At 43.3% G+C, this 13,000-nt stretch overlaps 2 protein-coding genes across 7 annotated transcripts in view; both read right to left on the minus strand.

Moving 5' to 3' along the window:
- The window catches only part of LOC142021394 (bromodomain-containing protein 8-like), a 38,407-nt gene extending 32,077 nt beyond the window's left edge, over positions 1-6,330 (minus strand). The window contains exons 1-3 of the mRNA XM_075010125.1: positions 6,324-6,330; positions 2,131-2,441; positions 1,191-1,679 (exon numbers count right to left, since the gene is read on the minus strand). Of these exons, the coding sequence (XP_074866226.1) occupies positions 1,191-1,679; positions 2,131-2,441; positions 6,324-6,330 (807 nt within the window). The remainder of the gene's footprint in view (positions 1-1,190; positions 1,680-2,130; positions 2,442-6,323) is intronic.
- A 5,879-nt stretch (positions 6,331-12,209) lies between these two features.
- BRD8 (bromodomain containing 8) overlaps positions 12,210-13,000 on the minus strand; it is a 30,127-nt gene continuing 29,336 nt past the window's right edge. For all 6 annotated transcript variants that reach the window (XR_012647632.1, XM_075009863.1, XM_075009860.1 and 3 more), the window contains one exon: positions 12,210-12,625. Coding sequence is in view for 5 of the 6 variants with exons in the window: in XM_075009863.1 (XP_074865964.1) it covers positions 12,566-12,625 (60 nt within the window). In the remaining variant the exon portion in view is untranslated. The remainder of the gene's footprint in view (positions 12,626-13,000) is intronic.

Below are 13,000 nucleotides of genomic sequence, written 5' to 3' on the forward strand. Positions count from 1 at the left end.
TTATGCAGTTTCAGAGACTATGAGCAGTGCTGAGTGCTCGTACCCTGTGGGAACACAGGGGAGAGGTGACAATGCCCTTTTGCTCAGCCTCTCTTTGGCATTGAGGTGTCACGCCTGAGATCTCAGTGCAGTCCCCATCCATGGCAGTTTGAGGTGACAGTCCCTCCCCTTAGATCTTAGCTGAAAACTTTGGCAAACGGGGGACTTATCAGTCCAGTGTCCTTCCCTCGAATATGATTTGTGGGGTCACTTCTGGGCATTGACTTCCCACAACGTGTGCAAGATTTAAACCCATGCGATCCTGGCATGTGGTGCGGGGAAAAAAGCTGCTGGGGTGGGGTGAAATTCCTGAGTAGAGAGTTAGCTAACAGGAATGCTAATACTAACACTAGCTAGTAACTGGAACCTAACAGTAACTAGGGTAAGACAGGTTTAGATTTGTGCTTGACAAGCAAGAGCAGGCAGCTCCAACAACTGTCACTGGCAGTAAGAAGGAAGTGAGTAGGTGGAGGGATGGTAGCAATATATATATGCTGCTGTATTGGCCCCACTCCAGGGGCCAGATTTATCCAAGCCTGGCAGGTACCACTAGGGAAAACTTTCTAATGATCATGCATGCAGTGAATGTAATCACCTATCTGAATGGACATGATCAATCACTCAACTAAAAGCAGAGGTTTGACTCAGAACAGGGCACCTTGGAATATGCCAGAGGTAAGAGTTGAGGTAGTGGAACAGGCTCCCCAGGGAGATGGAGGAACGCTCCATTATATGGGACTTTGGAAACTGGAGCGAACCCTAGAGATACACGCCCAGGACACCCTTCGTCTAGCTGCACAGGAGAGGCAGACAGACTCTCAAAGGCATTGTTCACCTCTCATTTCTAACCTGGCAAAGCAAACAGCTCGTCCACAGATAGAAAGGTGCTATAATACACAGCACGATCATTGCTTTTAGTAAAGTAACATCTTGAACTGTGAAGCCGAGATGGCCGGGCATGAGCCCTGCAAGGACACACCTAAGACAGTGTTTCATACACAAGACAAACTGAGGATCACTGTTCTCATTTTACACATGGTCCTCTGAGATCCAGAGAGATTCAGTGACTTGCCTGAGATCTCACAGGCAGCCTGAAAAGAACTCTTGTCTCTAGAGCCCCAGTCTACTGCCTTCAGAGGACATGTATTTACCTTCATATGGCCTGGGAGCACCTCCTCTAATGCGCTCACGTCTGAGGAAGTCTCATCCATAAACAACTTTCTGCTCTTCTCTTCCTCTTCCATTTCCATTTCTCCTGCATCCTCCACTGGAAACTGCAGCTCCCTTTGTTCTCCAGAATTCCCTTCCTTCCCTCCTGGGACCTGAAGATCTCCTGTCTCCCCTCCTAGAATCTCCTGTTCCTCAGCTTCTCTAGCCTCCCAGCCCAGGACCTGCAGCTCTCCTGAGACCTGTGGTATCCACTCCTCCAGAACCTCTCTTCCTGGGACGTGCAATTCCCTGGCCTCTTCTGTAAGGACTTGCAGCTGCCTTTCTTCCCTTCTTGGAATTAGAGATCCTGCCATTTCTTCCTTGAAGCTCAGGACTTCCCTTTCCTCTTGCTGCCCAAAGCCAGAGAAAGCCCATTGATTCTGTGCAGAGTCTGTGCCACTAATGCAGAGAGGTTCCATGAGATGGGTCACCTGTAACACAGAGCAGTTCATTATCAATTTCTAACGATGTGAGCATGAGTAAATAGGAGAAGGGGTCAGCAGTATGAACTCCTTGGGGCTCCTCCATTACAGCCACCTTTTCACCTTCAGGGACTTCTAATAACAGTATCTAAATCAGGAGTATTACAAAATGAGTGTCAGCCCATCATCACCTTTTAAAGGGTTGGCTCTATATCAAGATCAGGGCTTAGGAGACCAATTGGCAAGACAACCAGCCAGACACTATTTCAATATGGTAGAGACCTGGACTTTCTTCTGAGAATACAGTAATTCATCTAAGAGGGCTCTGGGGGTTGCGGGGGTCTCTCTTGCTCCACATTAAGTTACGTATGGCAGATGCTCAGAGAACCAGTGTTTCCAAGGCAAGGTTTTTGAGGGCTGGGTCCTTCAGACTCCCTGCTTCCCACTGTAGCAGCTCTACCTCCCAGAGGAACTGCAGAAGACTGTCTTGTTCACACTGCCCTGCCTCTTCCTCGAGCTCTTCATGGCCATCCTCCCATACCACAGGTTCCCTGGACTCCAGCCTGCTATCCTCTTCCTCGCTTTCCTCTTGTTCCTCCACAGCAACCTCTTCATTCGTCCTCCAACTCCCCACCTCCTGCTCCAGGCTGGAGTTCCAGGAGCTGCTGAAAGACAGGCAGCCACTGCTCTTCACTGATTCACCGGGTAACTCTTTCTTGGACTGCAACCACAGCCACGCACGACCCCTCTGCAAACACACATGGGAAAATGCTGAGACATTATTTTACAAACTAATCCCAAACTACAAACTCCAGCTCATTACCCTCTGTGCTCAGAAACAACCCACATTAAGCACAGAACCTACTACTGAGCCCAAACGTCATTTATATACATATCTGATAACGCTGGAAGGGTCCCTGAGAGGTCATCATGCCCACTCCCCTGTATTCACAGCAGGACCTATCACCATCCCTCACAGGTTTTTTGTTTTCAAACCTAACCTGTCACAGAACATTGAAAGGCCCCTTCAAAGGCTGAACTCACAGGCTTGGGTTTAGAAGGCCAATGCTGTAACCACTGAGCTACCCCTCCCCCTATAACCCATTTTCATCTGGTGCACTTAAAGGCCCCTGCTGAACCACAGATACTGGAATTTCTGAATTACTGAATCTAACCTGCTATGTTACACTCTGCTCCGGCATCTCAGTAGGTCTTCATGATAGAAAGGGCGCTATCCTACCTAGCATTACCATTGCTTTTACTACAGTAACAACTAGAGTTGTAAAGCTGAGGTGGCCTGGCCTGAGCCCTACATGAACACACAGGAGACAGTCTAATACATAGATCCACACTACCATAAATTTAATGATTTCAGCTGTTTAAATCTGAAATTTCACAATGTTATAATTGTAGAGGTCCTTGCCCAAGGAGTTATGTGGGAGCTGCAAGGTTATTGTAGGAGAATTGCAATATTACTACCCTCACTTCTGCGTTACTGCTGGCAGCAGCCTTGCCTTCAGAGCTCGGCAGCTGGAGAGTAGGAGCTGCTGGCCAGGAATCAAGCTCTGGAGGCAGAGCTATTGTCAGCATCTGCAAAGAAGTAGGGATGGCATGGGATGGTATTGACACCCTTACTTCTGCACTGCTGCCTGCAAAGGTGGGCCCTCAATCAGCAGCCACCACACTCTGCTCACCCATTTCTGGAAGCAGCAGTACAAAAATAAGGGTGACATGGATATGATATCGCCACCTTTACTTCTGTATTGCTCCTGGTTGGGGTGTTGCCTTCAGACCTGGGCACACAGCTAACATTACAACCAGTGCTCTCCAGTTGCCCAGTTCTGAAGACAGTGCAGAAATAAAAGTGGCAACAGCATGAACCTACAAAAATAACCTTGAGTCCCCCCAGGAACCCCCACTTGAGGCCAATTTGAGAAATACTGGTCTAGCCCATTAAATCTATATAGCAAAAGGTAAAGGCACACAAAAAGCCACATTTCATGAGAGGACACCAGATTTCATGGTCCATGACACATTTTGCATTGGCAGGGTCCTATGAATACACAAGACAAAATAAGGAACATTACTTCCATTTTACAGATAGTCAGCTGAGACACAGAGATTAAGTGACTTGCCCAAGATCATGTAGGCAATCTGAAAGGAACCCAGGTCTCTAGAGTCCCAGTCCACTGTCTTAACAACAAGACTAGGTGCTTTCATGCATTTACTGGGGACTGGCAGGAATGAGGGTGGCACCTTTGTCTGTTGTGTACAGAAGGGTGCAAGGATGTGAGAATGCAGCTGACAGAAGCAAGAGCTCCACAGAGGAGTGTTGCCTCAGGAACTGGAATGTTATTTAGCCACCGTGAATAACCCTGGATTTTGAGGAGCACTCACCACAACAACCTTAGCTCCCAAGGGAGCACTTGGTATTATGCAGTCTCTTCAAAACTAGAACTCAGCCTTTCTGTACACTTGAGTCTAGACTGCTGCAATCTCCAAAAAGAAAACACGTGGGTCCTGATTTGCAGGCCTGTCGAGCAGCTTCAGCTCCCCTGAATACACTTGGCAGAGGGAGGAAGGGGCACCCAGCATTCCATGTGGTCTTGGCACCAGGAAAGCAGGCTGTTTACTCTTTGGAGATGGCAGCATGAGCAGTTTGCCCTCCTTCGCTTAGGGAGGAAACCAATGGAATTTGATTCCAGAAATGAGACAACATGATAACTCAAACTGGTGCTGTTATCCTTTTCTCCTATTAGCAGTCTGGATTCTGAAATGTACAAGAAGGGTGAGTTATTTCTGCAATGTTGCTAGGCTACTGTTACTGCAAGAACTTTCACTTCAAGATTGTTTGACTTGCGCATTTAAAAATTAGTGTTGCACCAATCTGCTCTGGGAAGAAGTTTATGCTTAGGAAAAAGGCCTGTGAGACACTATGTATCCTTATTGCTTCCTTCACTAAAAAGTGTGTGTTGTGCAAAAATTCAGCAGTTTAGATGGTAGGATTTGAGGGCTGACTCTGTCACTCACTCAAATATAGTACGTAGCTCGTGTACTATTTACTTAGACTTACAATTTAACCTTTGTCTCTCCCTTCCCCTCCAAATACAGGAAAAACAAATATTTGCCAAATTATATAATTTAAAAAGTCTCTCTTGGGTTTGAGTACAGATAACTGATTTTATTTATTTTTTTTAAAATGGAGTCTTCTGGCCCATTGAAATAGCTGAAAGGGGTTTATTTCAGCTTTCTTAAAGAAAAAACTCATGTTCAAGCTGAAAAATTTAAGCCCAAAGTTATCTTCAAAGAAGACATTGTGATGTGTATTAGGAATGGAGAGGCCATTTCAGCCCTGCATGCAAACTCCCCTTGGAGGGTGAGAGATTTACTGATTGGATATACTTTCAGCCCAGTTTTGAAAAATCTTGTTTATTTTTACTATGAGATGGTTATTCACCGTGTGTAGTAAGAACATAAGAACACAAGGTCAAAACAAAGATCCCAGTATCTTGTTTTCCAACAGTGGCCCATCTCAGGTCCGCTGGAGGGAATAAAAAGAACAGGTAATCATCAAGAAATCTCTCCTCTCTCACCCATTCCCAGCCCTGACAAACAATGGTGAGGGACACTATCCCAGCCCAGCTTGGGCTTATGAGATGAGACAACCACATCAGCTCACAATATTCAAGACGTGGACATGCCATGGATGTATAATTAATTTTATTTTTTTTAATTTAATTTTATAAAGATGCAATATCTTTATCTCATTAGGTATTCCTTTCTTAATTACTCCCAGCACTGTTCACTTTTTTGACTGCCACTGCATATTGAGCAGATGTGTTCCAAGAAACTGAGGTTTTGAGATGTGTATCTCCGTGCATGCTCCACTTCAGATGGTGGTGTGTCCTGGTGCAGTCACACAGATTTTTGCTAGCCGTGTCTGGCTGGGGTTCTTGTGCACACTAGCGCTCTCAGAGCTCCTCTGGTGTGTCTTCTAGCATGTGCATGTGCCGCCTCTTCAATGCCTTCTCTGCCATGGAGCGTGCGTTTCTTGTTCTCAAGTAGAGGGTAGGCCGTGGAACACCAAATGGGCCACATACCCTGAAGAACCTCATATACTTCACAAGCTGAGTTATCTTTTCTTCTTCAAAAGCTGTGCCTCTGGGTGCTCCACTTCAGGTGGCTGTAGCGCAGGGACTTCAGAACTGTTTGTTGCTGTGGCTAGGACTGTGAGGTCTAGTCCTATGTCAGCAATTGAGTCAAGTACTGTGGCATAGTGGTTCATTAATGTGTATTCAGATGCCCATATGGTGGTTCTGCATCTGTCTAGAATGGATACGTTTTGCAGGAATTCATACCCATTTTGATGTTCATTGCCTAGAAATAGCAGTTCCCTTTGATGATCCTGTTGTTGACACAAATAGTCTGGGAGTTTTATGGAAGGATTTCAATCTATCCAGATAAAAGTCCAAGGCATGGTGGACATCTAATGTGCGCAAGACTGCCTCTTGGGGGGTTATGATGTTTCAGATGAAATAAAAGTAAGTGAATCGGCTGTTGAGATGGAACAAGGATGATATTTTGGGTGAGTCACTATCTTTGAAGAATATTGTATATGGAGTGTAAGTCGCGAGCACTCCCCATCTCACTCACCCTTCATGCCAACGTAATGGGGATCAGGAATGCTACCTTTAGAGGCAAGTGCAGTGAGGAACATACAGCTAATGGCTCAAATGATGGTCTGCTTAGACTTTTGAGTATGAAACTTACGTTTTATGCTCATGTAGGTGGCAGGGTACGTGCTCGATAGGCACATTGTAAATCTTTGAGTAAGTGGACGAGAAAATATTGATGCTCCATCCACCTGTTGGTGGAAGGCATTTATGGCCACAAGATAATCAAATTCATAGCCAGTCCTGAGTTCTTTAGGGATAGTATGTAGTCCAGTATTATAGAGAGTGGTACCTAGACTGCAGATACTTGTTTTGGCATCATCTCTCTGCCTACTCATTTCCTTCTTACTATTTTAAAGTCACTAATAATCCTACTTCACAGAATCACAGAATTATAGGGCTGGAAGGGATCTCAGGAGGTCATCTGATCCAGCCCCCTGCTTCAAGCAGCATCAACCCCCACTAAGTCATCCCAGCCAGGACCTTGTCTGGCTGGGTCTTAAAAACTTCTAGGGATGGAGAATCCACCACCTCTCTAGGCAACACATTCCAGTGCTTCACCACCTGCCCGGTGAAGTAGTTTTTCCTAGTGTCTAACCTACACCTCTCCCTCTCCAGCTTCAGACCATTGCTCCTTGTTCTGCTAACTGACACCACTGAGAACAGTTTCTCACCATCCTCTTTGGAGCTCCCCTTCAGGAAGTTGAAGGCTGTTATTAATTCATCCCTCAGTCTTCTCTTCTGTAAGCGAAACAAGCCCAAATCCCTCAGCCTCTCCTCATAGGTCTCGTGCTCCAGCCCCTTAATCATTTTTGTTGCCCTCCGCTGAACCTGCTCCAGCAAATCCACATCCTTTTCATACTGGAGGGCCCAAAACTGGACACACTATTCCAGATGTGGCCTCACCAGTGCCGAATAGAAGGGAATAACCACTTCTCTAGATCTGCTCAAAATGCTCCTTACAATTCTTACTTACAACAGCTTAATTAATAAATAAATGAAGATGCAGAAATTTACTGTTTGGTTGGTAGCATCAGATGGTCTTCTGTTAATTCACAAGTGGCATGGCTTTGAGCAAGCTTCTGGGTACATGGGAGGAGGAGGAGCAGGGCTGAGCTACTGGCTCATGTGCCAATGAAAATTGTTTTGCCTGCCTCTCTTGGCACTCGTGCCAGAGGTTGCTGACTCCTAAACTAGAGGAACCTTAGAAATTGTATGGACTCTTTATGAGATGGTAATGGTAAAATTATTAATGATGAATGCTGACCTATGATCTTGTCTTTGAATTACACTGCAGTGTATTTGGCTAACAAAAACTAAGTGGTAGAATGCTAACTAGTTTATAATTCTTATTAAAGTGAAATATGGTGGGAAATGGGAAAACTAAAAGTAAAAAGTACTTGGTAACAAGTATTAGACTTTTCTATAGTATAAAGGTAACATTTAATGTGAAGCCCAGTGCAGCAGGCTTAATTTTCAGTTAGCTAAAATAAGCCTGAGGATTTGATTCCGAAATCATATAACTGCACACTCACACTGTCACAAACACGTTGACTGCAGAAAAACAGTACACCATATAAGATTACTTAAATTTTAAATAGGAGATTTGTAGGTATTTTTGGAACTAATAACTCTGGAAATAATTGTATAGATGCAAATGATTTAAGAATTTAACTGCCATGGACAAAGTGGCAGGATCAGGTTTATTATTAAATATGGCCATGGATCCACATGGGTTATATACCCTAAAGAAACAGGAAACTCAGATATTTGCTTCCCTGGATACACTGTCTGCCAATGGGCATGAAATGGGTCAGGACATACACATTGATGTGCTCTACTGAATGATTTAATCTGTTTTTTCTGAATTTTAGGAATATGTTCATAACCCTAAGAACTCTCTCTTTGGTTGTAGCTTGACTTGTTTGAGTACATTAACAAGTGGATGTATTTGGATATTACATAAATTACTTTTATCTATAACCATTTGGAAAAAAACCATCAGTAGTAAATATAATGTGCTTTTCTAACTTTATACACAGAGAAGGCTACATGCAGAAAAAGCAGTGTTCAATATGTATTTGTTCTACATTTGGAAAAAATCCACTATGCTACTATTAGACTAGGATAATGCAGTAAGTTCTAGTTCACTAGTAATTAAGGAAGATGCTAAGAAATTATAAGAAATAACCAGACCTGTTTTTAAAATTTTTAACTTGCTCTTTCGGGGTTGCCTGCGATTGCTGCCTCACTGTTAGTTTTCAAAAGTATTGGCAAAATGGGAAAGTTCCAGAACCCTGGAAGACAGCTACTGTTGTACCACTATTCAAAAGAGCACACAGGACGACACACCTAACTACAGGACATTTTGCCCAACATCAGTCCCAGATGAAATAATGCAAAACTAACAGAATTCACCTGTAAAAAAAAAAAAATTGAATACCAGTAGTTCTGTAGAAAAGAGGTCCTGTCACACCAGATTTCTTTGAGATTACACGTTTCACTAATAAAAGTAATAACTGTGTTACCGTAATCATAGGACTGGGAGGGACCTTAAGAGGTCAAGACCAGTCCCCTGCATTCATGGCTGGACCATGCTCCATCTTCAATGATCCCAAATTATGTAGCCTGCTCTTAAACATCTCAAAAGATGGAGATTCCACAACCTCCCTAGGCACCTTATTCCAGTGGTTAACCACCCAGACAGAAATTTTACCTACTGTTCAACCTAAACCTCCTTTGCAGCAATTTAAGCCTGCTGCTGCTTGTCCTATCATCTGTTGTGAAGAAAAATACTTCTCCTGCCTCACTGTTAACAACCTTTTAGACACTCAAAAACTTATGTTCCTTTAAAGTCATCTCTTTTTTTAAACTAAACAAACCCAACTTTAGATCATGTCTTCTAGATCTTTAGTCATTTTTGTTGCTCTTCCCTGGACACTCTCCAATTTGTCCATGTCTTTCTTGAAATGCAGAGCCCAGAATGGGACAAAATACTCCAGCTGATGCTTAATCAGTGTAGACAAATTACTTGTTTCTTATTTACAAGACTCTTATTAATACATCCCAGAATGGTTAAGTGTCACACTTGACTCACTTTTAGCTTGTGGTATACAATGACCTCGCCCACAATTCTTTTCTGAAGCACTCCAAAACTGTAATTTCCTATTTTATGGAGATACACACATCTCAGAGCCAGAAGGAACCTTGGGAGGTCATTGAGTCCAGTCTCCTGCCCTCTTGGCAGGACCCAGCACCATCCCTGAGAGATTTCTTTTTTTTAAATCTACTTGCCCCAGACCTCTAAAAGGCCCCCTTAAGGACTGAGCTCACAACCCTGGATTTAGCAGGCCAATGCTCAAACCACTATTTTGGAGGTGTGAAACTGATTGTTCGTTCCTAACAAATGCAGACTACTCAAGTTCTTACTGAATTTCATCCCATTACTTCTGACATTTCTCCAGTGTATTCAAATCATTTTGGCAGCGTCTACACTAGCCCCCTTCTTTGAAGGGGGCATAGTAATCAGCCTGATTGGAGAATACTAATGAAGTGCTGTGATGAACTTCATTAGGCTAATTCTCCTAGGCTGTGTCTACACTAAGCCAAATCTTCAAAATGGCCTTGCAAGTAGACATTTCAAAGTTTACTAATGAAGCGCTGAAATACATATTCAGTGCTTCATTGGAATGCTGGCGGCCACAGCACTTCAAAATTGACACGGGTCGTCCAGATGGGGGTCCTTTTCGAAAGGACCCCGGCAACTTCGAAATCCCCTTATTCCTAACAGCAGATAGGAATAAGGGGATTTCAAAGTTGCCAGGGTCCTTTCAAAAAGGACCCCCATCTGGATGACCTGTGTCAATTTTGAAGTGCTGCGGCCGCCAGCATTCTAATGAGGCACTGAATATGTATTTCAGTGCTTCATTAGTAAACTTCAAAATGGCCATTTGCATGGCCATTTCAAAGTTTTGGGCTAATGTAGACCTGGCCTTAGTGTCAAACTTTGAAGTGGTGGCATGCCGTTTAGCCATGGGCACTTCGAAGTGCCTTTACTCCCAAAAAGTTTGACGCTTCGAAATTGCTGCAGGGAGAATGAGCCTAATGAAGTGCTGCAGATTGATTACTCCCACCCTCTACCATGGCCCCTTTGAAGAAGGGGGCTAGTGTAGATATAGTCTTTGCATTTTAATACTATCCTCCAAAGAGCTTCGCAACCCCTCCCAGCTTGATATAATCTGCAAACTTGTATTCTTGACACCATTATCTAAATCATAATGAACAAACTTTTTACTTTGGGCCCCACTTTTTATTCCTGGATTTAGCAGGGCCCCCCGACCCGTATAACACAATCTAAACAAACTGAAATTTCAGTTATGCTCACATGAAGAAAAAACTTTTCTGCATGTGTAAGAAAATAAGTAGGTAGCATGTAGACTGACAAATGCAAACACACATACGTAAAAGTAATATTTCAACATTTTTAATGAGATGGATGAGCTTGAGACCCAGCACCTGATCTTGCTGCCCTGCTTATGCAATTTTACGCTCACCCCCTACTTTGCTCACCCTTGAGCTAAATAATTGATGAAGACATTGATCAGAACCAGACCCAGAACTGGGGAACCCTTATTGTGCCCTTCCAGCAAGGCTGAACCATTGATACCTACTCTTTGGGAACGGTTATCCCACCAGCTATGCACCCATCTTATAATAGCTTTATCTAGGTTGCGTTTGATTAGTTTGGAGGTTATGCAAGACATCATCACGTGTTACTAACGTCTAAATATCGTATAGCTGCCCACGTAGCCACGTTATTCTGAAAATATATTTACTGTTCAAGCCAACTAGCTATACTTGACCAGCCAAATAGTCACATGTGGCTAGTGTATTGGATACCACAGGTGCAGAGGATTCACAAAAGAGCCACAAAAATTATTCCAAGTCTGGAAAAAATGCCTCAGCTCTTTGTGTCTCACTGTAAATCTGTTAATTTTAATCACTTGAGAGATGATGGTTACAGTATATGAAGTACTTTCAAAAGAGAAAATACAAGATATCAAAAGACAAGTTTAACAGATGGGTAATAAAAGGATCAGCAGCTGAACACTGAAGCCAGACAAATTCAGATTAGACAGATTTTAACAGTGATGTTATCAATAATTAGAACAATCTACTTACCACAGCTGCAGATTTTTCCTCCCTTCGTGTCTCCAAATAAAGATGGGATGTTTTTCTGGAAGTTGTGCTTTAGTAAAACAAATTCGATTCAATAGGAGAGTAATCAGATGAAATTTAGTGGCCAGTGAAACAGAAGTGATCGGACTAGATTTAGCAGTCTGCCTTAAAACTGACTCTGGCTCTTGGATCCCTGTATGAAAGGACTAAACGCTCCACGGTAGGGAAATGTGTGAAGTAACCTTTCCACTTCCCTGCCTAATGCCAACTTGGGAAGCAGGAAGTACATTCCCAAACAAAATCTGCAGCAATTACAGCCTATGGGGGTCAAGAGGACTGTCTCTTTCCAGTGAATAAGTCTCAAATTAGACTAACTGCAAAGGTTCTGAAAAACTGTCATATTAAAGAGCTGCTTCTCTTCATAAGAGCAAGGTTATATCCTGATGCACTTGGCCAAATTTCCTTGCCTTTCTTCCCTGCTACAGGGCAACATTCTGGGCAATAGATGTTCTCTAGTCCAGAAGCAGATACTTTTCAGCTGCTGGTGCTGTATGCAAAGAACTGGAAGGTACTTCAGGATCCATGAAGCTGAGAAGTGTTACACACATTCTAAATCAGTTTGTCCTTCAGAGGTCAGTGATGCATGAAGACATGAGTCACTATAAATACATTACACACACAAACTCTGGATACTCATCCACTTTATTATACACATTTACACTTCACTAATAAAAATCTGTACATTTCATATTACAGTATATACTAGCCCCCAGCTGCTAGCTAACACCAGAAAGCAGATGTGACATAAGACTGCTAGCCCTAGAACAGCAGTGGGGCTGCTCTTCCTTTCCAGATAAGCTTCTTCAGCTTACACTTGTCAGAGAGAATGTCTTCCGTGTAGAGAAGCCAGAGTGGCGGAACAGATCTCAACATGAATCCTGGCTGCATTCAGCTCTTCTCCCCTTCTGCGAGATGGGCATGCAGAGTGCTCACTAGTGCCTCACCTCAGGCTGCTCACTAACGCCTCGCCTCCTGCCTCCAGCCTCATTTCTTCATCTTCAAATCAGCCTCAATAGCACAGCGACGTCCTCTAGTACCCCCATCCTAAGCAAGATGCGAACAAAAGGAAAAAGGTCCAGAATTAGTAAGAATGACAAAAAGCTGCCTTGACTATTCAAGGAATAACTGAACTGCACAACTGAAAGACAGTTCTCTTTGCTAATTGGAAGGAGGGGAGTTGGAGAAAGTACACTGCAGTGTGCTGTAAGATAGGCAAAAGGAGACTTCCTCTAAGGCCTTCCTACAAGAGTCAATGTGGGTCTATAACATACATATGTGTGTGTATATATATATATATATATATTATATATATAAAAAGATGACCCAGTGGGGCCTCAGAACTGCAGTGCCTCTATGTTCCACTGAAAACAAGAGGAGACAAAATTTGACTGCTTCTCACCTGGAAAGAGGTTTTTTGGG

The sequence above is a fragment of the Carettochelys insculpta genome, chromosome 15 (genome assembly GCF_033958435.1).
Source record: "Carettochelys insculpta isolate YL-2023 chromosome 15, ASM3395843v1, whole genome shotgun sequence".
NCBI classification, from domain to species: Eukaryota; Metazoa; Chordata; order Testudines; family Carettochelyidae; genus Carettochelys; species Carettochelys insculpta.